General features: G+C 36.4%; 4 protein-coding genes across 9 annotated transcripts in view; 2 read left to right on the top strand and 2 right to left on the bottom strand.

The window, feature by feature from the left end:
* Positions 1–11,831, bottom strand: part of LOC110829520 (aminomethyltransferase, mitochondrial) — an 88,952-nt gene extending 77,121 nt beyond the window's left edge. Inside the window, exon 1 of the mRNA XM_087347298.1 lies at positions 11,397–11,831. The gene's annotated coding sequence lies outside the window, so the exon portion shown is untranslated. The remainder of the gene's footprint in view (positions 1–11,396) is intronic.
* LOC110829516 (uncharacterized) overlaps positions 1–17,251 on the top strand; it is a 55,170-nt gene extending 37,919 nt beyond the window's left edge. For 2 of the 3 annotated variants that reach the window (XM_022063266.2, XM_022063265.2), the window contains 2 exons: positions 1,406–2,315; positions 17,176–17,251. In XM_022063266.2, coding sequence (XP_021918958.1) covers positions 1,406–2,315; positions 17,176–17,210 — 945 coding nt within the window. In that variant the 3' untranslated portion in view covers positions 17,211–17,251. Of the gene's footprint in view, positions 1–1,405; positions 2,316–15,209; positions 15,340–17,175 lie in introns of those variants that run through there. The other variant, XM_022063267.2, reaches the window with a different exon arrangement.
* On the top strand, positions 2,322–11,403 carry LOC147875206 (uncharacterized). The gene has a single exon (XM_087347229.1). The coding sequence runs from the start codon at positions 2,342–2,344 to the stop codon at positions 8,105–8,107; it is 5,766 nt and encodes a 1,921-aa protein (XP_087203355.1). The 5' UTR covers positions 2,322–2,341; the 3' UTR covers positions 8,108–11,403.
* Positions 13,566–24,827, bottom strand: LOC110829521 (zinc phosphodiesterase ELAC protein 1). 4 transcript variants are annotated; one of them, XM_022063281.2, is made up of 8 exons: positions 24,429–24,827; positions 20,928–21,043; positions 19,189–19,341; positions 18,253–18,395; positions 17,193–17,388; positions 16,615–16,712; positions 15,941–16,118; positions 13,566–14,632 (listed from the first exon to the last, which is right to left on the bottom strand). In XM_022063281.2, exons 1-8 carry the CDS (start codon positions 24,439–24,441, stop codon positions 14,510–14,512), a joined length of 1,020 nt encoding a protein of 339 aa, XP_021918973.1. In that variant the 5' UTR covers positions 24,442–24,827; the 3' UTR covers positions 13,566–14,509. The 4 variants fall into 4 exon arrangements, with proteins under 4 accessions (XP_021918973.1, XP_021918971.1, XP_021918974.1 ...); XM_022063279.2 differs by lacking the exon at positions 24,429–24,827 and adding an exon at positions 22,275–22,531; XM_022063280.1 differs by lacking the exons at positions 13,566–14,632; positions 24,429–24,827 and adding exons at positions 15,094–15,345; positions 22,275–22,531.
* Positions 24,828–24,943: the final 116 nt, after the last annotated feature.

The raw sequence follows: 24,943 nt of genomic DNA, 5'->3' as shown, positions 1-24,943 counted from the left end.
GATGATGAGTATTGTTCAACCTGCTGAATATAATGCAATTTTGATCCAGAGCGTGAAATGTAATTTATAATATGTGCGTTATCCGTCACGAGAATTTCAATCTTATTTAAATTCACATTTATTCCATGTCACGTTATTCTGTAATGTATTTCATAATTATGTGCATACGTTATCGTACTAGTTTTTACCCAGGTTAAGATCAAGAAAAGATTAAATTGCTTTCAACAACACTGACACATGTCTGTGGTATGCGGAAAGTGGCATCGCTTCAAAGCAGGTAAATGATAAAGTTTTAAGATTAAGACTCGTTATTCTAGTTGTTAAATTCAGTTTTAGTCGGGTTTTCTCACGAGAGCCGCACCAGAATGTTAAGTGATGTTTTGCATATTAATTATAAGTACAAAAGCCGAGCGTTACAGATGCCAGCTACATGCAGTATGTGGTTAAATGAGAGTACAGCCGCTTGTACTTTCACGACAAAAACTGTTTCCCCAATGTCGGTGACGGAAGTGCTTGCCGCGGGGGTGAGTGTAATGACTACCGAGAGGTGGTGATGTTCCCTGTTATGAGGGCGTCGGAAAAGAGTAGACGTCTGTGGAGTGCGGGAAGGCTACGATGGCAGGAAAACACGAAAATTCAGTCTGCTGAAGACAGAAGTGCCAACATCAGCAGATTCGGTTGTTACAGGACAGAAACCGCGACCTTGAATCGTTAGGTCGCAGGTTCGAACACCACAGAGGGGATATTAATTATTAAACATATTCTACCCACTAATTTAGGACTCCTATAAAATCATTCATCACCTAAGAAGCGCATTGTATCCTTCCAAAGAATATCTTAAAAACACCATTTTAGACCACTTATGTTGATAGGGAATTTCTTTGTATGTCACAATAAGACTTTCAGAGGACACGTTTCAAATATTCTTTAATCGCCATCCTCGTGAAGCCGCCATGTTGCTACGACTCCATCTTCCTTTATAACATGATTTAATAAAAGTTGCATGCGTTTCCAGAATTCCTTACGTATAATCTTGTTGGTATTGCTTACACTTCACAAACACGTAATGTAGCGAGTACCAATATATGAATGCGTCCGCTGCTACGATTTCTATAGAGATTTTCAAAAAAGACTTTCAGAAAGGTGTTGGAGGTTAACAACGGAGTAATTTCAGGGCCGCGGAATAAGAATGTACATCCGGAAAACTTCTTATTACGCGTGAAAAGTAGCAAAGATTCTGACAACCACGTATTATGTACAAGAGTTTCACAACGTTATCCGTACTACGTATTATAAAAGCTAAATTAGTCCCTCTCTATTATCCTTCTTTAGCCCGTTAGATCACGCAGCAAGGTTTTCTATTACGGATCGGCATCGAAATACTAAGTTTGTTCTCTTTCCTCAGGTATTCACCAACGAAGATCTACATCAAGTTATTTTCAGTTCGTATTTAGAGCGCCGTTTACTCCGTTATCTGACGACCATTAAGAGCGCCGTACTTGAACGCAGACAGAGCCATGGCACCCTCAGTCGACGTCTGAGATTTTTCAGACGGACAGAGAGAAATGCGACGGAAACACAACAGGTGCCAGCACTCCCGCCCTTTGACTGCTTTGTCAAGGGAATGGGCGTAGTCGTGGCAGTCCAGTTGCGCAGAGCTAGCTTCTACATTTATCTGCTTCAGTCGTCGTACGTATCACATCAACCTCATGCATCGCTTCCTGACATATCTGTCAAAATAGAGGGTCCAAATAGTGACCATGGGGAAGTAATAATTCAAACAACGTGTTTCAACAAGTGGAGTAAACAGACTAAAATACATTCACAATCCTGTGTGTGCCAACCCTGTGAACGTGTTTGTAATATACCAATCAACTACAGCGTGACTTCCGGAAATATCCGTGTTAACTATGTGCCACAGAATCCTGGTTTACATGAATTATCCATTACAATGTGTGATAAACATGTTCCAGGGTCTCCTTACTTGATCTCAGTTGACAGGAAGGATCCAGATATAACAGGACCCTTGACTCCTGGAATGTCTGCCGATAAGAATGACCCGAGGATTCTGCCAGAACGGAGGAGGCACAAAGTTTTGTTTCGAATAGTAGACTTCGTGACAGAAAAGATGTTACTGACAGAAGACGGAGAGTTGAAACAATTGCCTTCTGAGATCAGGGTGACTGCAAAACGTTTTCCGAGACAGATGGCAATTCACTCGTCACCTCACGGAATAAGCAATAGTCCCTTCTCTTGCTACACAGATGACAGCACTGAAGAGTACAACATGCAACACGGAACTATTAGTAGCAAAGGTAAGAAGCATGAAACATCATTTGCGATGTCACCACTGAGTGGTGACATAAAGCAGGCACCTTCACTTACCCACAAACTCGAACGACGGGATTTGAATTTTTTCAGAGATAAGTGCAAAAAGGTTGTGTTATTATGCAGTATTCTCTCAAGTCTAAATCCTAGTCATAGCAGTTTCCATCTTCTGGATTCCGCTGAGCAATTACTGGATGGAAGGCCAGTGAGATTGACAGAGAAAACATTCAAGTTAATTGAAAGTGCTTTAAAATATATTAAACCAGGAATCAACGAATGTATCATGTATCCAAGTAGTGAAACAAATATGTCTGGTAAGAAATTTCTTCAAATTGAGGAAACTTTCTGCAGTGTGGGTGTGAGTGGTGACTGCAAACAGATAAGCCTACTCATGGAAAGCAAATACGTGCCTTCGCGTTTACATAAAATAAAATATGAAGACAGAAATGTTATAGATATCACGAATTTCAATAAACAAATCACTGCCTTTACACCAAATCTGTCAGCAGTTCGACGTAAAGTCGACATACAAGCGAGCATGAAACTTAACACTGCAATCACAGTTAATTATATTCCTATCTACGAATTTAATTGTGATAAAATATTGCCAGTTAGCTATGATATTGACAGCAGCATTAAATGTCATGTTTATGGTGTAAATGACCTGAATAAAACAAATGAATTTGATAACAACAGAGTAAGAAGTAAGTTCAAGAAGGAACTCTGTATGGGAACTCTCATTAGAAACCCTTCACGACAAATAACCGAATATCTTATTCTCTCCACGATACAGTCTGGAAAAGAACTCGAAATGATGTCGAGAGTTAATATTTCAGAGGAAGAGGTACAAGGAGAATATGCGATAGTGACTCAGAAAACAGATGACGTACGCGTCAGAAGCAGTAAAACATGCGTAAATCCAATTATTGACGCCATCCACATTCCTCGGGGCTTAGAGGCCACTGAGCAGTGGTGTGATGTGGTTAAGCTGAAAGAACGCGTGGTTTCACCTGCTTCAGGGAAAACCTCTAAGAGCATGAAAATATGTTCCAGAAACGATAAATATTTCCGACATGCGAACCGCCCAACGCAAGGTATATCCAATTGTGATCCGTCTGAATTGAAACTTGAAGCTAATTGCAAAAAATGCTTCCAAGTAAACAGAAATAAATCGAGTACAGAAATTATCGGTACAAGTTATTTCATTAAGGCCACTGAAATATTCGTGAACAAATGTACCCCATCACGTACTGAAAAGAATCACATGAACATAAAATCCAGGCAACAAACTGGTGCTGAATTAGTAGAATTTTACAGAAATGACAACATTCCAATCACTGAAATTAAGGATGAAGATACTGTGTTCCTAGAAGACCACATACGGCAGAAAACCGCAGAGACAATGGAAACTGATGCCCCAGATAACGTAATATGCAATAACAATAAGAAAAGTTACACCTTTTCACCTCAAATACTACGAAAGCCTGGTGGCAATGATTCATTGCAATTAAACAGCAAATGTGGGCAGAAAGAGGCAACACACATAAGCCTCTTAGCAGAGGTCACATTGGAACTGAAGAACAGAGTGGGACCTGCACTCGATTCTAACCCATCACATGACAATTTGTTTGTCAAGCCATCTCGTTTCATGGATCTCGAAGATATCCTTAGTCGTGACTTCGCAGCCTCCATTACGTCTAGCAGCGACGGCCATCAAAGACACGAATTCTATCATCAGTCATCAGATATCGCGTTATCACATCTTGGTGATATATCAGATTACTATGATGCGATAGACTTCGATCTAGTCTTAGCTGCTCAAGATTTGGAGGAGGCACTGAGTAAATTAGATCAAGCACTACAAGGAACAAAAGAAAGAAATGCGTGTGGAAGCATAGTTAAAATGAGCGAACTGTATGTCAAGGCAAGACACAAGACTGAGACGCCATCTCCGGAATCAAACGTTACTAATGACAGTTACGTCGCCGAAGATTACGTTGTTCGTTCCGATATTCAGGGATACGGAGAAGTGGGAGATAATCGAAGTTTCAACTCTGGTGACTCTGATTACAACATTTTAGACGATAAGCAGAATTATGTCGAGCAGATTTCGGTTAATGTCAAAAAGGGTGTAATCAAAAGCGATTCCAATAAAAGTATAAAGAATAATGAGTCCAGAGATATTAATAAATCTGTTGGTTCTAAAAGGTACAGTGAAGACAAAGGAGGGAATCAACAGTTGTCAAGAAATATCAATTGTGCTGATCCTCCAGAGGAAGAAGTCTTGGGTATCGTAGATGATAAAAGTAGAAATAATACTGAAAACAATCACAGCGATGCGCCACTTTCTGGAAACTGGGCATCAAAATCAGAACATCTGCAGCATTACCCTCGTATTTCGTCAGAAGGTACGTCCATAATGACGTCAACAGAGGAGCAAAACGAAGAAAATTACTTACCTCACAGACACATGGAAATGGATGTCCTTATGCAGGAAATTTGCCAGAGCATTGGCAATTTCACTTTAACGTCTGAGGCACCAGACGGAGAGATGCAGCAGCAACAAGACGAAGACACGGATATTGAAGACGTTACAATGGTATGTAGTTCACGAAATATTGTATTATTAGAAGGCAATTTTACAAATACAGAGACACTGAAAAATACTCCTTTTATTAACGATAAAACTTTGTTCGGTGAATCAAACAGTTGTCAGTGTAATGAAATGGAATGTTCAGGAAACATAATAAGCGAAGTCCCCGAGTATGTTTCAGTTACCTCAACAGCCACAACGATGTGTGAAAGAAAAGGACCCTTGGACACTTGCAAAGATGCATATGCCAGAGTCAAAGGACAAGAATGCTTAAGAGATCATAAATTAGAGGAAGTAAATTACAAAATTAACGAAGTCAAGACTCATCGTGAATCACAAACTCATAACAAACATTACCTTAGTAATTACCTAGGTAACGAATACTCGAGTATGACGGAGCAGCCTGCATTTAATACCAATGTAAACAGACAACAGGAAACAAACAAAACAGATGTTCGAAATTCATGCACATCGATTGAAAATATTCCGGAACAGGTCAAATCGACGTTACAATCACACAGTGCTAGAGTGGACTACAGTATTCGTAACAAAACAGAAATATCTGAACCAAACCAAGAAACACTAGAGGGTGCCTTGAAAGTACTTGCAAATACTGTTGGCGTTACAAAAGCGCCCGATGCAGACACCCAACACCAAATTATGATAGGGAATGACTTAAGAGACAAATCAAGTCTGGTGCTGCCATGTGATTCTAAGCTGGCACACGAAAATATCCATGTCACCTTCCAACCGTTGAAGAAGATGGTGGCAAATGACGACTTCACTGCGGGTTCTGTCGGTAACATTTTACCGAAGACCGAAAACAGCGATAACGAATTCCAGTTCCATGGAGGAAGTGAGCATGCTGACACGGAGAGAACAATCTTCCATCAGCAAATAACTTATAGGAATAGAAACAGTATTACCACTTCACGAAGACTTAAAGCGTCTCCAGAAGCAGCCAATTCACTCTTGTCGCTAAATTCTTCAAATGAAAATCATGCTACTGATGAATCAGAATATCACAAAGAAAACGAAAATTCGCCTAATATGGTCCGTAGCTTAAAAAGGCCGAAAGTCATTTGCAGAGTCTTGCCACTCGAAGTCATGTCTCATGTAAAGAGAGAGATTTCACCAAGCGCCTTGTCAAATACGAACACTGATTTTAAGAAAATTTCCAGTGTTTTACAATGTACAAGTAATAAAAATAATATTTCGTGTGTGGAAGAATGGACCATTACCGAAAGACATCCAATGGTACAACATTCATCTCACGTGGGCAGAGTGACAAACAGTGTGCCACAAGTAACAAGCGATAGGCCTCCATCGCGAGCGATAAGCCTCCCCCAGCCAGACGTCATTACTACAGACACAGACATATTGCGTCCATTAGTAGCGCAGGAAATTGATCCAGAAGTGCGTCTAGCGGAAACTGGTTCTGATAACGAATTATCAAATAAAGCGGATATGTACGTTGACAATATTACGATAAATTTGTCTGAAAATATATTTTGCGTAAAAAATAAAACAGAATGTTTAAAGAGACCATTATTAGTTAGAAATAGCACAGAAACATCTTTTAAAAACTTGCATGAGGTTTCTGCTACAGCATGTTACAGGGATGATGCTTGTAAGATCAAAGATAATTATCTAACTAAACAAGAAACTGAAGCGGAAATTCCAGAAATGAGCAACGCAAATAGTACGAATCTTGTCACAGCGAAAAGTTCCATGGGAAGTATATATGCCGGTGATGATTATGAAATAGTTCATCCAGCAGATTACAGTGTGAAGAAAGGCATGGAATTTAAACTCTCTGACAAAATTCAGAATTGTGCTACCGTAACGGAGTCAAATGCAACCAAATGCTATATCAGAGTGGTGTTAATGAAACACAGACCAAATGTTCAACACTTGCCAACATTCGATTATATTGATGGATTTCCAACACCCATGCGACTGACCCGAAAGAAAGTGAACTGGGATAAGAAACTGATTAAACAAAAAGACGTAACTGTTCAAAGAGAAAGGTTTGAGAGAAGTGTTGCCTTAAATTCTATAAAGTACCCAACATTTTGTAAGAGCGACGTAAGCCATTGGTCTACAAACAGAAGACGGGCATCAGTGCGCAAATCAGGAACAGCTAACGAACGAAAACAGGCATCAGACAAAACAGTGTCAAGAAATGAATCTCATTCTGAAGTTATTCCATTTCGCAACCAGTGGAAATTTCCTAGCCATGATACTTGCAATGAAAACGCTGTAGCTCAATGGAGAATATATGGAAACGATTTAGTTGGCACTCAGAATGTCAGAAATAAGCTTTTAATGTACGACAGTATTAATATAACAAAACAGAAATTGACGAAAGTCTCAGATTCAGTGACAAGAGTAAAGTTTGAAGGAAAGCTCAGTATTTGTGGCAATCAGAAAGGCACCGATCAATACGATGATGGCGACGACGAAGTCACTTCATCGTACAAGTTCCACAACGATGAAGTTACTGAACATAATATAAAATCTCCTGCTGGAATAAATCCTAATTTTGTACACAGAACATCACTTATATCACTTCAAAATATGACCTTGCACATGCTATCAAACATTATCTTTGATCATGAAGTTCATTTAAATTGTAAGACTGTAAATATTTTATTTGAAACTGGACAACAGAAAGAACAGTTGGCTAACAATACCATTAACAAACAGTTACAAACATTGAATGGAGATGGTACAAACACTGCCCCATCAGAAATCGACAATTGCAATTTGAATAAAATGGGGGCAGTGAAACTTCAAAGGTCAGAAAACAAAACCTACCGAGCTGTATTAGTGTACATCACAGACGATGGTTACATAATTCCAGAACCCCAAAAAAAGCTCTCGATAGCCAGCCAGAATACACCAATTAATAACAAGAATTCCCAAGCCGAATCTAAGAATCGAGCAGAATTGTTTGTCGAACAGAATACAGATATGCAGTATATTACAGAAAAATCAGTCCCTAATCAGCATGATGATAACCCCACAGTACAGCAACTGATCTGTAATCAAGAGACGGAGAAATGTGCCCAGCGACGGATGAGTAAGGAAGATGCCAGAACAGAAAGAAAATTGCGTTTCCAAAGAGCAAAGTTATTTTTCCAAAAGCATGAGCAGAATAAGCTAGATAAACCACATATATGAGTCATGAAATGATCCCGGAAATAGCATACTGGAACAGAACACTTAATACCAAAGCGGATTAGTTTGGAGGCACTAGACTTTTATGAGAAAAGAAAGGTTTCGTATAAAGGATTTCATTTGATATGAAGGCTTCTTTGAATGTATCTCTCGTCGTGATGTTTTCCTTACGACATTTTGGTCAAATGATGACATCCATGCCTGTTCATCTATGGAAAACAGCTGTTTATTCGTCGAAAGACAAGCAGAGAACAAAACTATGCCCTCAACATGTTTTCTTATCCGTCCAGAAAGAGAGATGGTGTCCTAATGATACCTGCCTATCCTCATAACACCTGCTTATTTCTTGCAAAAATACTGAACTGCAAAATACTAAATACTACACATGTTCTGATATATATGACATTCTACTGCAAACTGCCAACAAAAATCATCTGTTACTGTGTAGATGTGCCTAATTTTAACATTACTTATTCGTTGTACAAAGATATGTCTGGAATTCATAATCAACTGCGTAACTATGTTTAGGGGAAATAGAACAACAATTATTCTACATGCCGCTTGTTGCAAATCAAAATATATGGATAATAAGGCACTGTGTGATAATTTATTAACTATGTTGCAGGTTCAATTCACCACAGAAACTTGCCATAAATCTGTTAAACTAAAAATAAATAAAACAAACAACTCTTCATTTAATCCATCCCATGTCTGTATATATATACCAACAGATTTGTATAAGATGTCAAGTAAATAGAAGTTGCCTATGTCAAAGAATTAAGCAAAATAATAACATGTAAATAACTATTGGTATAAGTTTTATCGGTACAGTAATTTAATAATAGAATCAGTAATCATTATTCCTATTATAATAATTAAAATGGTTTTAGGAAGGAAACTCAAATGATCGTTTCGCTTCCAATACAGAGAACGTCTCAACTGCAAGATAAGCGTATGAGGTTTTTGGTTGCTAATACACATATAAAATATTTATTAGGTTCATTTGATTGGATTTTTTACGTTGGTCGGCCGATTGGTTGTTTATTTATTTATTTATATAATTATTTAAGGACTCGTTATCAGATACTTAGCATACGAATGATGTGCAAATGGCCATATCGAAGGTAAATTATATCGTCATCTTCAAAATAACAGTCCTAGCACATATTCAAACACGGGTCTAATAAGAACTTTAATCAAATGTTCAAAACAGTTTCTTGATACGCCTCGTCGTGATACTAGTTGTTACCGCGTCGACTGTAAAAATGCGTCAGCTATACGACCATTCCCCATACGTTTTCATAGTCTGGTGCTTAGTTAAGCACTGGGACGACTTTACATCAGCCTTTTTATCCACACAAGGAAAATTCTCTAAACCGCGTACGTCTTACCACAATTTATTTTTCACTAAGCAACGTCAAATTTTGTTCCATGGAAACGTAATTTTATTCAATTTCCCTTTTTTATAATATTGTTTAACCAAAAGTCATTATCTTTCATGTTTTAACTATATTAATTTAAGAAGTGTTAAAATGACTCAGAATTGAACAGCTGCAAAGATGTTATCGGAGTGAGTGACACTATGTCAAGGTGTTATTTGAATACGATATTTCGACTTAAAGAACGTCGACTTAAATGGTTTAACCTACTCTGATAACGTACCGCTTACAGATCGATATCACACTACGAAATCCTAAGTTTTTATACCGTTGCTTACAAATCAATGTAATGGATTACAGGCTTTGTACATCGTGTAAAAACAACCCCCGTAAAACTCCGTAAAAGTGCAAGTTCTTCTGAACAGTGTCCGATAAAAAAACATTGGCTTCCGGGTTTGGTAATTGTCTTTATATAGTATGTGCAACATGGCTTCCTCCGATTTCAACACCAAACACGACCCAAATCAAACTTCCAACCGACGTTACGTTATAACAACAGCACCAATCTTCGACGTGCTCCAAGTAAAGAATCTGCTTTCAAAGCTTTGCTTTACACTTTTTAATCTACGCGTTTTTCCACTTATTCCTTCTCATGTTGTCACTTGCACAGATTTTTAAAATGATTTTCTCTCAATCCTGTGGCATTCACTCCATTATTTATTCACTACTACCAACCTTATAGCTTCATCAAGTCTAGAACTGACCATACGCCTCCCACTCTCAAGATTTTGGTCCCAGAATATGATGGTTCTGCTTTAAAACTCACGAGTACCGAGTCCTGTGCTAACAAATGTCCCTTGTGGTTATCTTGATTCTTTGACACTTTGCTCAGAGCTATGAAAACCATCGTTTTCAGATTTTAGATTAGGGTTTTTTTTAGTAATCAAGTTCACACCTAGAGCTGGAAATTACAGAAAACATTTAAGTAGGCCTAAAGACTACCACAAATTAAAGTAAAGGGTCGGGCTGCAAATATAATTATTTTTAAATGACGTAAACTGAGCAGAACAAACACGGCATAACATCTATTATTGAGGATTGATTACCCCTATTGGGCGTCAATGTTATCCACAAGGGGTCATGGGGATGGTGGACAGCTTCGTATTAGATGTCTGAATCAGCCACTTACATCACATGTCCACTGGTCCTTACATAATTTAGAGTTAACCTGCATACGTAGATAAATGTTTACAGACAATATTCACATCCTTGCTTTCAATAATATATCATTAACATGCTTCCTCATAGAAATGATGATAGCTATAACCTATGAATAATCGATTAGAACGTGAGTTAGATTCCAGAACGTCACAAATCAAACAAATACATGTTTGAATCTGAAAACTGATTTCGTATTGTAGGATATGATTACATTACTATTTTGAATGTTTATAAACATCGTGTCTCCGCTACAGCAACAAAGCATATGATCTTTCAATGCGTAAAATTGGCCTCTCTTCTAGCTCACATAATACGCTGAGCGTCTTGTACATACTATAATCTATCTTTAAAGTGTAAACGAATCCCGTAAATCAGCTATATTCTGAAATAGCTTTGTACAGAAACCTTATACATTATCCTCTATAAAACTACAAGATAAATAATACAAATTAGTCTTTGAAATTATCGTAACAAGTCCCTGCTTGTCTGTTTTGTTGTTCTGTATAAATCGGGACCTTGAGATGGACAGATTAACCGTCCAAGAAGTCTTACCAAGGCTCTGTTAAATATTCGCTATTTGAGAATAAATTCTGACCTGGGACAGGCCACATGGCTTTATCATGACAACGCAAAAAGAATAAACAAACAACATTATTGTATGTATATCAACCAATGAAATGCCAGAAACATACCTCAAGCAGATCACCAGTTGTTTTAGTCTTCGAAAATTCACGATCCACTCACTGACAACATCGTCTTCAATAACTTCACTCACACACACACACGCAGAACAAGTACATCCCTAGCCACAATTCATTCGAAATGTTTCTCACAAAACTCGCAAGGTTACCTATAACCTCAGCTGCCTGCAGCCTAGGGACGCTTACGTAGCATTGTTTTTGACGTCACTGTGGCTGTGGTTATGAGTTAATGTTGACCCAGGTCTGTAGCAAATACTTGCTGCAAACTATGTTCCTACTGTCTCATCTTACGATTCTGAACAGTTAATTTCAGCCAAAAATCACATACATTTCAACACTCTGTGTCCCGTACTTGAAACATACAGCCAACGCTATCTTCAGATTTATTGGGCGACAGACAGGATGTAAGTTCATTCTTTAAAACGGAAATAAATTTCGTTAGCCAGATAACTGTTTAATGAAGCGATTAATCGATTTGTAACGAACGACCCCTAACGGTGTAATGCTCGATTCCAACAGAACTAACTACATTTCATGGTGCTGGGCCTTCTTTAAAAAGTCATAGTTGTTCAGGTCATAAAGAAATTATTTGCATTTCAAAAACCCAGTTCCATTACTTTATTCAAAGAATCCAATAATTCAGTCCTATACCAAGCCACTTAAATCTATTCCCCATACCCTATTTTTTTAAAATGTTTTAATACTACCCTCCCTTCTGTACCTTGGTTATGTAGTATGAGCTAAAACACAGAAACGTACTGGTTTGTTTCTCAAATACAGATATTCCAACTGAAGTACAATATCTTTTATTTGCTACGATTTAAGCCCATGTTACATAACAAGGCAATGGCATCTTTATTGCATGTCTAACATTAATTTGACCTTTTACTACAGATGCCGAAGGAGGAAGCTATAATTGTAGGGCAGAAAATGCTACCACACAGACAGCCTCACTATTGGAGCACTTAATTTATTCTCAAGATTATATAAAGAATTTTGTAGGTTAGAAACTGAAAAGTGCTTTCAGAATTTAGGTCATACAAAGAACAGAAGAGAATTTATTTAAATTACACAGATTCATCATACATCAAGCCAAGGATGTAGAACATGTCAGAATGCATTCTGATACCTTGAAAGCACATCTCTAATTTTCAACATATAACAGAAAATTGTACCACACCAAGGCACTCATATCTTAGAATTATGATTGTTCCCAATTTCAATCTTAATAAAGTCTGTTTGTGTCCTACACTGAAATAGTGCTAGTTATAACTACTAAATTCCGGAATAGTCCCTTCCAAATACATACCTATTCACCTTTGTCAGCCTTCTTATCACATTAAACATGTGCAAGTCTATACAGCTGACACACCATCATTAAACAATCCAAGAAACAAACTCAAGTTACGTTGATAGCATTGACATTGGTCACATATTACAACCCAAAGTTCCTATGTAATGTTTACATTGTCATATTCATAAATTTCATTAAAGCACTTATACAGCATGCAAATAAAAGATCTGTACACAGTTTATGTTTAATTCCAAGTAAGAAACATTACGCCTTTTTCTTTCACATTATTACCAAATAATCTTCATCCCTTTTAGAATGTAAGACCAGATCATAGTGCAGTTGAAATAAATAAACAGACAACTAGCAAGAAGCTTCCAAACTGGACTTCAAAATCAAACAGTCAATACATTGTGAACTATAACCACTGGTTTATCAGACTTACCAGGTAGATTTTGTGTCTCTATGCTTGAGAACTTACATTTCAGGTTAAAGAACATTAATGACTAAAGCTGATTGGCTGACTGTAGGCGCACAAGTGTCCTAAACCCAGCCGTCATTATTGTGTCAGTCGCATTAAGTACTGGCACATTTCTTTATAAAAGATCTCTTAGTAAGAAGAATGATGGCTAAATGCTCCCATGTGATCAAAACCCATTTCTCTTTCCTTACCTTACCTGCAAAACAATGGTTTTCAGCAAATAACCAAGACAGAGGACAATGTCCAAAGTAACAATGTTTGTTTTCCTGTGTTGTGCTGTCCTGTGTACATACAGGCCTATGGCTTAAGAAACTTCACACATGCAAGGAGCCAAGGTCATTCAAGGACTACAGGAGCCACAGAATAAATATAGATTACACAGCATCAATTAGAGTAAAATAATTCCTCTTTACATATGTACATCCACTGTCATAAAATAAAATGAACATTTGCAAAAGATGTGAGAGTTTGAAAAATACAACAAACATATCACAAACTCAGTATCAGTTCAGAGAACTAACAGGCAATGCACATGATAGGTGGGTAGAAATCTTTCCATTCACCAGAATCGTTCAGAGGGGTAATACATACTGGCTTGGTACTTCCTTTATTTTGCAAACTGACAACAATAGACTGTGAATGGGGCCATTACGTTACACAACACACAGCTAATGAATGTTAGAATTGCATATAAATGACTGACTGAATTAACTGGCCCAGTCATACATCAATATTTGCCTGAGGGCGTGACTTTTGACACGCAGTCTGAATGTACGTAAAGCAGAATTTAGTCTCGTCTAATTTGCATCCTGCTCACAGTCCATAAGAAATTTTCAGTGAGACATAATAAAGATCAAACATAACCAAATTTGTGTGGTACAGATCTGAACATGCTCACCACACCTTATTTTTTGGAAAGGTTTCCTACTATATGTGGCCAATCATTAAAGCAAGAAATCATTAAAAATGGCATCAGTGACAATAAGAATTTGAGATAATTTATTGAAGAATATCAAAACTTTGATTAATATATGTCAGTGTCAGGTTGATGCACAGATAACTGTCAAATTTTAAGGTTCATTGTACTCTAAGTTGTTTCATAAATTACTTTAACCACTTTCCACAGCCCAGTAGCCAGCATTTCATCCAAATTCTATCTGTTAGATCAAGAATATTCATGTGTAGATGACAAATATGACCACAGATGAAATCCAAACAATGTCAGGGGTGAATGAGCCACTTTAATAGGTGTTCACACTTTGCTGTAAAATGCAGCAAAGTTGCGTATTAACTCAGTTGTACCTTGATAATCAGACTAATTTACAAAGACAACTAGCTGCTAGGTCTGGGGACAGAGACCTCCATCAAGTCTTGTGCAAGAAACACTTTACAGGGACAGTTCCGTGTAGACAACTCATGCTGAGCTTCCTTAAGTAGTGTATCCACACACAAGTCCTGGAACATTTAAATCAGTATGTGTCATGTCACTTTTAATTCTACCGTACATTACATGACCAATATTGGAAAAAAGCATTCAATTTCCTTTTCAGTGTTCCAGAACCACATCTCAGTGTCATTCATAACACATAATGTACCCAGCTTCTGGAAGAGACTTAAAATCATAAATAAGTAAACTTTCTTGAGTCTCAAGTTACAACAAATGTTTTAAACCAACAGAATTTAGGCTGTAACAGTTTTTTATTTTTCTTACATTACTTACTAACTCTGAATCAAATGAAAATAAAAGGATAGCAATAAATGGTGAGACTGCAGGACAGTGAGATGAGTCATAAAGGGCTGTTTTAAATGAGAAGAGAAACCATAACTAACTGCATGGTGCACAGTTCATCTTAGGAAGTTAACAGTGTGCTCAGCTAGTTAAGATATTCACCACCTTTTATGGAACATGAGATTCATTACCAAGGTTATATTGCTTTTGCTTTATTAACAACATCAACATAGACCAGAAGGTAGTGTCCCATTCAGGTTGAAGGCCCTGTGTAATATTATACAACATGTTGGTTTTTTACAGCAGGCAGTTAAGATCCCTCCCAACCTCCAAGTTGGAAGGCCATGCTTTGTCAGCTGTCCATGATGGCTTATTCAATATATATATGCAGATACCTTCCATACTGGAAGCCTCTTCCATCCACAACCAGAGAACATACCTACAGAACATTTATGTTAATACTCAGAAGAAGGAAGTAAAACCATTTCAATGTCTCTAAGCTCCTCTCATGCTAACAAAGCAATGTAGTATAAGTTACCACAATAAAGACACAATCTAGGTTCCATGCTATAAATCTATTTTATTTCCATAATGTGTTGCTTTTGTCTGAACAAATGCATTATTTTGACATCCCTGTGTATAATAACCAACAAGGTTCTGATAATAAAATCCTGCATATAAAAATAAATTAGTGATCCATATTCCAGTTCAGAACATAATCGTGTATCCATATACCCATGTATTGTAAAACATGGTATGTCTGCTAGCATTTATCTGGACATGCAAAAGATGATAACATCACTGCATATATCATGCGAGGAACAAAATAATGTAAATACTGTTACTTAACTTTACACGTAACTTTAAACAGCACAGTCATTATAAATATTTCATTTCAAATAAATTCACTACTACTATTACACTTACAAATTTCCACTTAGGCTGCAATAATTAAACAGTGGACATTTCAGCATGTTTTGGATAATGCCATCATGTTACTAATATATTTCTATATTATTTTCTATTATACTTACAGTGTCATTCACTAGTACCGTCTTATAACGTTGACTAAAGTGATAAAGCATTAGAACTCGCGCACCAACTTTCTCAGCATACTGAGCAGCCATTTTAGGGGTTGAATGACCCATATCGATAGCTTTCTCCTCCATAGAGTTTTCCAGCGTTGCCTCATGTAATATAATATCACTGGACCTACAGGCAGGTATACATTGGTCTTTAAAATTAGGTTAAGCAAGAATATGTAATACAAAAAAAAAATTAAACAGTAATAATCTGCAGTCATGAAAACTAACAATGGGACACTTGAGATGAGTATGGGGGCGCACCTGTCCCAACAACTGGGAAAAGTTGTTCAACACCTGAGTCTCATTAAAATACATGCTGTTTTGTATTTAAATGACTAATTTGTATGATAAAACTTAAGCTGCTATGGTTATACACAAACATCTGCTCATCAAATACGTTAGAATTAACCTTTCATCAATTCCATTTAAAAAACTAGTGTGGCGGAATCAACCAGTTTCTTTCCAGAGATTTAACTTTTATCATGAACATAAAAAATGTTGTACCTTAAAACAAATTATGAACATATTACTTTCATCTAAGTTGACTTCTGTAAAAAGGAAACAAATTCCAAGGCTCAGAAAATTGATTTCAACATAAAACACATAATTACAGAGGTACTCACTGTGCTAAATCAACCATTCTGAATGAATCCGACGTGTCACCAAGAATAGTAATTTTCCTGCCACGTTTTGGAGGACCCAATACTTTCAATGGGTCTAGCTAAAGCCTTATTAAGAAATAATAGATTGTACACATCAGTAAAATTATTTACATTTAAAAAATTAAGCAACTAACTCCACAGAACACAGTTCTTTTTGAAAAGGTGTTAGTCACTCATCCAGCAATAGAATTCATCATTCTTATGGAACCTGAAGGACAATTATCTTATTTTCAAAAGCCTGCCACTGTACCCTATTACAAGACAAGGAGACATTAAATCTGGCGTTAGCCTTTTATGGTGCCTCCAGAGTGTGTTGTCTTCTGACATTCTGCTTCTAATTTTGCCAAACATATGAAGTAAAACCTTCCATTTTGTTTTGTCACATTAAGATGTAATGTTCTTGTATAGTATTGTTGTATGCAATGGTTAGTTTTAACTTCACAGTACACAAAGAACTTTAAAATAAGTATATATAAATTACACATTTCACAATTGAATTTGTCATTTCATGACTGTTTCTAGAAAATCACAAAGGATACAGCTTTTCCAGATGGTAAGGTAATGGCTTCACCGTTCTTGATACGGGAATACAATGGACCTGGAGGAACTCCTAGCTGTTTGAGATACTCAGCATCCAGCTTCCCTGGTTCATCTTGTTCTGCGATCACATAACCAAAGGATGGGATGCTGTGCATTAGTGCACCTGCCTTCACGCAAACATTCTGCCCATCAAACCTGCAGTGCAAGTTGTACAATTAGTTCCACATGAACAACTGAACTCTACATTCCCACATTTTAATAAGACAGTTTTTGTTTATTTGCTAATTGATTATAGTTTTCTGGTCAATGTTGTAAAAATATGATACTGAGGATGATGATATTCTTCAGGATGGCATAAAAGTATAAGAAAGTGGCCACTATTTATTTTAAGAAGCAATCCTAACATTAATTAGTTTGTAAATCAGAGTGAAGACAGTACAATTCTCTGAAATGTTGGTATCCACCTACAAGTCTGCATACTGTCACAACCCAGAACAGCAACACTGTCACTGCCATGAGAACCACAAATTTCACAGTCAAAGTAAAAACAATATGGGAAGAGCAAATATTGTAGAGCAAAAGAATAAATTCTAACCAAAGAAATAAACACTCAACAACACATAACATAAATTTTCTCATACCTGTTACACATGTCATGAAGAACAAAGATACTTGGATGAAATAAAGGAATATATGGACTCCACAGTATTTGTTTGGAATTAGTTCTCAACAAATGAGTGAAACTTAATTAAAATGGAGACACATCTTAAAAAAATAATTCAATAATTTTTAGCTTGTTTTGAGATTTAATAAGTACCTGCATATAACATGAACACATTAAAATAATAAATCCAGATGACATTCCAAAAACCACTTTTTCAGTATCACAAGTATCTTAATTACAATCTCCAATACAATCTAAATGCAGAGTTTTCAACATTTGACAATTCTGCCCATGCCAACTAAATGGGAAGTGTAGAAATGATGTGTTTCCATTCCAAAAATAACAACGTACATGCTGATAAGCTACTCAGTTCTCTACAGTTCCAGGCTACTAACACATTCCAAGTCAGATCATTGGTAGCAGTAATATCCTTCCCCTGTTTTTCCTGCGGATGAAGACTCCCAGTAGCAAGGTTATCTGCAGGCCATGTATTCCAATCTTCAGGATACTGCTCTGCTATAGGAATTAGTTCATGAACCTGTGCAACACAGCATCAGTATTCTTTAATAACAATTTAATATGGAACACTGATCACAAGAAATAATACAGAGTCTAAGATTTCTTACAAAATATAAAAATGGTAGAATTTTGCAGTATTCACCGATTTAATGGAGAATGTGTAGGCAGAAATGTGTGTAAACAGTAATGTTCGATGAATTTATGAGCTGAATACATACAGCATTTAGCTTAACAATATAACCTTTGTGGTTATTGCCATTAAATACATTTTCCCTACTTATCATATATAAGAGACTAAAAGACTGTCTACTCAGTAAATTCTGAGGCAAGAAGCAACATAAGGCACAGGCTACCGAGGATTACACTCATGCAACATTATTCTAAACATGGGTTTGGTTCTAAAAACAAAAAAGCACACCAATCCAGCATGCAGTCCCAGGTTTAAATTGTCACAAATCATGAGGATTTTCTTCCTAAAGATGGCTGTCCTCTGGGTTGTTACGCCATGTAGTCTTCTACCAGGCTACATGGCGCAACAAGCCAGAAATCTTCAGACTCGCCACTGTGAAAACCTCAAATCCTACTTACATTTCAATGTAAAGAAAAAAAAAGACAAGAAAAAGCCCACATCACAGTGCATATGTAAAAGCACGTCATTATCTTTGATGTTATATTTCTTAACACTCTGATAATCAAATTTCAGTTTATAAGTCACTTCTATTGAGTTCAACAGATATCTTGTATGTAAGGCATTCTGTCTGTACCGACTGTTTTAGCCTAATATAATAACTATAAAACTGAATTATACATACAACATAGTTATAAGTAAGAGCAGATCTTGAAAGAATCAGGGTGTCTCTAATAAATTTACGCAGACCCTGTGGTCCATATATTTCCAAAGTAAAGTCATTCCTGTCAGGCACCATGTTCGCCAGTGTGCACATCAGTCCTGGTAAGCCAAATAACTGCAAAATGTCACATAGCATGTTATTTTATAGAAATCATTCTTACAAGTATGCAAGTCATACTTAATAATGCTCAATGACATTACAGCAAACCCTCAATTTAATAGACTAATAGGGAAGAAGGGGTGTTCTGTAATGATGATTGTGTGTTAAACTGAATAGCTGTTTTTACGATGTCAATAATACATCCTTAGACAATAATTTCCATTAGGAACACCATAAAACAGATTATCAACATGAAGTGGACACCTTCAATGACACAAGGTTCATTAAAACACTACAGTGTAAGCCCAAAAAATCCAGAAAAATCTCAAAATACCAGATGGTGTCCATTAAATCCAAAATCTGTTAAATTGAGGGTTTACTGCATTGATATTGTCAATGAGATTCAGTGGCTACAGATACTAATCAGTAAGAACTGCTGACCAGAATAATAAACTATGACTTCCGACCAAATAATGCCCAAAAAAAGGATAAAATGGACATCCATAAAAACATTTCAAGCTTCACTGGAAGAACATTCCTATGGTGCAACATTCATGTGTGAAAGGAAATTACTTTCAACATCTCCCTTAACATAGAAAATGTAATTTACAGCAATCACATATCAGTTATTATTCCTGTCTATCTCATAACCATGACTAAAAAGATAGTCTTCAGCTTGGCACAAAAATAAACTCACTATGCATACTAGTTCCGTTTTAACTGTAGAGTAAGACAAGTAATCCAATTAATAAGTGCCAAATTATATTAAATACTAATCTGAAAACATCACAAAGTAGTTTTACTACAGTCATAACAGTATGGTATAATACAGAAAATGAAAACAAAGTTCTGAAAAACTTTAAATGAAAACATCTATTCACAAAATAATATAGTCACCTGGAGATGGGGAGGGGGGTGGTAAGTAAGCCATAATGCTGTACTAGTTAATAAACAAATGGAACAATACATGTAAATCTGATAAAAACAGATGGCAAGACAGTGCTGAAAAATTAGAATAATTTGCAGACATCATGGAAAGAAATGTCAATAAATTCAAATATGAAATTATATAAAATGTTAAACAAGTGGTAAAACACAACAGTAAGGAATGGATATGAGGAAAAAAATAAACAAAGGTGGTAAATGTAACTTTTATAAGCTCTGAGCTGGATATGCACAGCAAGACAGAAAACAAAATACTGACAATGGTCAGTGATAGCTTGGATTATAAATCTACAAAGCTAAGAGATAGAGAAACATTAAGTTGCTGAAAAAAGTATTTTGAGTCTGATTTCTAAAATTTCTAATACAAGAAGATGAAAAGTGTAACACAACAAATTACAAAAGATTAAAAATGCTATGTACCATACTTTTGAATATGTAAAAGTAAATCAAACCATTGTTTATTTCACTAAAAACATACGAACTATTCAGGCTATTACTAAAGCACAATGCAAACTATCTGGAAAAGAAAAAAATGTTTCCATATAAATCATGTCATTAGTAATTAGATTTGTGAGTTTTTAAACACAAAATGAGACTTGGATGCCATAAAGGAGTATAAGCAAAGTGAATCAAATAAAGCACTTATATGTTCTTACATGATCTCCATGCAAATGTGTGATGAAAATTTTGGTAATACGACTTGGTCGAACTGGAGATTTCTGCAGCTGAATTTGTGCTCCTTCACCACAATCAAATATCCACACAGTGCCATCTATAGGAGCAAAACATACACACTTTCATTAACAATTTTACATTAGCTGTTTTATATTCTATGCAGGAACTTTCACTACCCAAAATTAAATTAAACACTATAGAAACTATACTTCAATTCATCTTCTTAAACAGAACAGATAAGTTTCAATCAGTAAATAATACAAACCACTCAAAGAAGGTACGTTATAAAGAAGCTCCCTGAAGCTAATACAGCAGATACTCCTTCTTCCAGTTTTCTATTTAGTATTCACTTTCATCTTTCAAATACTAAAGTTGCATTCTATTTCCTTTAGAGTAGAGTAGAGTAGAGTTTATTTACATTCCACAGATCCTTCTTAGGACTCAACCAAAGGATGTAGAACATGTCTCTGGCACAATGATTCCCTTGTGACTACACAAATTATTCCACTGTACTTAGCCTTCTGGCATTAGGTCCACGGAATACATGCCTCATTAAGTGAATGTAGCATACAAGTGAGAGCCAGCTGTGCATGATAACTGTATGACTTACTAACATATTTTATTTAAATTTGGTATGTCGTACCACTGTACTGCATCTTCTCTTATCAAAACAACCATGCAATTGTGCACACTTCTGAAGTGAAAACAACATGTTATGCAATGCTTCCGTAAAATATGGCACAATAATCAACGTTTAAAACTTTGAATAGTTGTTGCAAAAAATGGAAGGCAATGTGACAACTGCATGTCAGCAATAACAACTTTTCCACTTCACTGCAATAATTAATAAACACGTGCAGCTCTATTTGTGAAATATGGTATAATAATGTATTATATATGTCTATAGATGTGGATAAAAGTCTTTTCATTTTAAAAATTACAGCACTGACACAGCACAAAGTTTTTAGGTTATGAGATGGAAGGTTTTGACAGCAGCAGATATGTTAGTGTTGATTTTCTCGGTTGTAACTACATGTGAACCTGCATTCAGATACCACCCTTAAGTAGAAGGCAGTTCTCCTGAAAACCACATGGACCAAGGCGTTACAGCCCAGATCAACATCGACATTGTAAGGTTATGAATGGAAACTACTAGTTGTACTGAAATGTACACCAACAGAAATTTCATACATACAGGTGTTGATCATCAAGTTGTAAAGTTATTTATTTTTCTGTTACCTACTATATGCAAAAGTAACTTTATACAGGAAAATTCGCGTTGCGTTTAACTTTTTCCTCGAATCTGGCATTCTTCAAAATTATAGTACCTTCAAATCTAACGGCCGTGCACGATACGCTTCTATTTGAAGTTGGATAACATGATGCAGTTCCCAAGCATATTATCTTCATCTTTTTTTATTTGATGCCGGTTCTACTAGTCATTCAACGGTGCGGAACTTGCCATTACCACATAACAGCGATTGTTATATCATCGTCATCCAAAACACTGGCATCACCATGTAGTCGACTATTGTGAATACTCAAAACAAGTTATTACGTCCTCTTCTTACTGGTCATCGCTACACTGAAACACGTTTCAGCTAAACTGCATGTTACACAACACTTGTTGGTTGCATGAATACAACTTTGTTCCTGATTTTTAATGTCAATTGAAATCTTTGCTTCAAATGGGTATGACATAAAAGGTTGACAAAGAATACGTACTGCAATACACAACACGAAGTCCTATAAATAAAATACATGACAACGGAGAACCTTGGTCTATATACCTGTATATATAAATTCCGTTTAGGGTCATTGCAATTTTTAACAAAAACCACCGGCCATCCAATCACAATTTGCTATATAGCGGACTTCTCAAAGGCGGGTTACACATCAGTTTAGTGGATGGATTTTATGGATCCAACCAGTCACCAAACCGATTCATTTTGTTACGAGATATCTTATCCTAAAATGGGATGGGTGTCTTCCTAGTTAAGATGTGATACATAGAATCAAAATGCTTTAGATCTAAAACCACCACATACATAACACAAACATTCGACTTTATGTAACATTAAAGTTTGCTTGAAATTCAGAAATGTAGCATACAGCAATATAGAGCAATCTACCACTGACATGTGCATATTCTTTCGTCTTCTTATCAAGCATTCTTTATGTGTAGTGACTTCATCGTTTACACTTCGTGTTGTGTTTCACTTTAATGTTGTTGAACTCGGTCTTGATCTGACACAATTTGCGCGAAAGGAAGCATAGCTCTGAGAATATGAAATCCCTTGCTTACACATCGAACATCTGCATGCAATAAGAAATGTTTAGACGTCGCCATAGTCTTATCTACCGAATTGGACTTCCTTTATTCTCTACCGAACAACAAGCAACAGAAAGGCACCTCTTATTACGCAACCCGCTAGCGAAAGTAGTAAAGTCCGTGAAAAATATTTCACACAGTCAGTTTTCAAACATGAGGAACTGTGATCCTCTCAAAACATATTTTCACCATATTTGGCAGTGTCTTAAATTTTATGCAAGTTATAAAGAAAATCAATACAGTTCATAATAGTAGTTGAATGTATACAACTTAGTGGCATTTAAATAGAGCAGCAGAGAGCCTTAGTGGTATTTAAAAGGGACTGCAAAGGGTTAAAGATCCATTTTAATATCAATCTATGTATGCCATGTCTCCAATGTGGTCTTACCTTTACTTTTCTAGCTCAAAGTTGTGTATGCATTTATCACCTCCCCCAACTTGTGATCCTCTCTGAACTGAGTATGATAATATTTGGTGAACAGTACAATTAATGATGTTCCTCTACACTCTTGTTCCTGCCTTTCTTTCATGTCCAAATATTTTCCTCAGCACTTCATTCTGAAGTAACCCTCCATCTCAGTGAGATTTCAAGTTCACAGGAAGTATGAAGATGAACCTTCTTCTGGATTGTTGCACTGTGTAGTCTAGTAGAAACTGCCAGACCTTTTAGAGGTGCTTAATGCCTCCACCATAACTCATGACCCTTATACTGGAGACAGCAAACACATCTGAAACAGTTCCTACAAAACTACATGACACCAACACCCCAGAAGACAGACATCTTCACCAACATTCTTATTCATTGGACTGAGACCAAGAATCATACCTTTTTAAAACATAAGACTTAAAATTACAGTTGTGTATTTTGAAGTTTAGGATTTCTGAGAGGAGACAGTAAGGTCAACATTTATGACAGGGACATGAAATTAAAATGTAGATGTGACAGCTGAGGAAACAGAGCATTTACCAACAGAGATTCAAAAATTTTCATCCATAGCAGAGTTCACTAAGAAGCCCATAACAAATCCAGAATCAACAAACAAATCTTATATCAATATAATTCTTTAACCTAACAAATTTTCACCAGAAAAAAATTCTACTTCATCTTGGATAAATGTAAATGCTGTACAAAATATCTCGTATCACTTACCTAGCTCACCCATGTATGAAGTTATGTTTGCTTGCAATGATGGATAAAACCAAGTTTGATGCTCCTACTTTCATAGTTCAAACACAATGTGCAACAGTGGCTAATATATGGGACTACTAACCCAGCTATTCCCTATATATATGATTCTGAATGTGTTTCAAGGCCACAAATTCAATAGATATTTGCACCTGTATGAACTAGTTCTCACATCTTAAGATGTACCAAAATAAATTAATTTTCACTTATTTTGTTCATGTAACATAAATTCACACCAATTAAAGTAATAAGAAAACAGGACTGCCAAACCCAATTGGGTAAGCAAAAAATAGTCCTTTAGTACTAAGTCTGAAGCTTCTGAACCATTTATGACAATAGCTGCACAGTCCTGCAATCTGCATTTGAGAATTTGCTGCAAAGTGGCTGATACCCCATGAATAGCAGAATATTGTGTCAGGATACAATGACTACTGCAAATATTGTATGTGTGCGAGCACAAGCACGCTGGGGGAATAGGT

Source organism: Zootermopsis nevadensis, unplaced genomic scaffold (genome assembly GCF_977971745.1).
Source record: "Zootermopsis nevadensis isolate Lab colony 2312 unplaced genomic scaffold, Znev_1.0 Znev_ptg000001l, whole genome shotgun sequence".
Lineage (NCBI taxonomy): Eukaryota > Metazoa > Arthropoda > Insecta > Blattodea > Termopsidae > Zootermopsis > Zootermopsis nevadensis.
This window is presented reverse-complemented; position numbering and strand designations above follow the sequence as displayed.

Excerpts from the sequence above, each read along its gene's own strand:
- LOC110829521 (XM_022063279.2), bottom strand. The coding sequence starts at position 22,356 with ATGAAGATAATATGCTTGGGAACTGCATCATGTTATCCAACTTCAAAT. Across the intron at positions 19,342-20,927 it reads CACATTTGCATGGAGATCAT|TTATTTGGCTTACCAGGACT; the intron begins GTAAGAACATAT and ends GACATTTTGCAG. Across the intron at positions 17,389-18,252 it reads AATGATCTGACTTGGAATGT|GTTTGATGGGCAGAATGTTT; the intron begins GTTAGTAGCCTG and ends CTTGCACTGCAG.
- LOC147875206 (XM_087347229.1), top strand. The coding sequence starts at position 2,342 with ATGTCACCACTGAGTGGTGACATAAAGCAGGCACCTTCACTTACCCAC.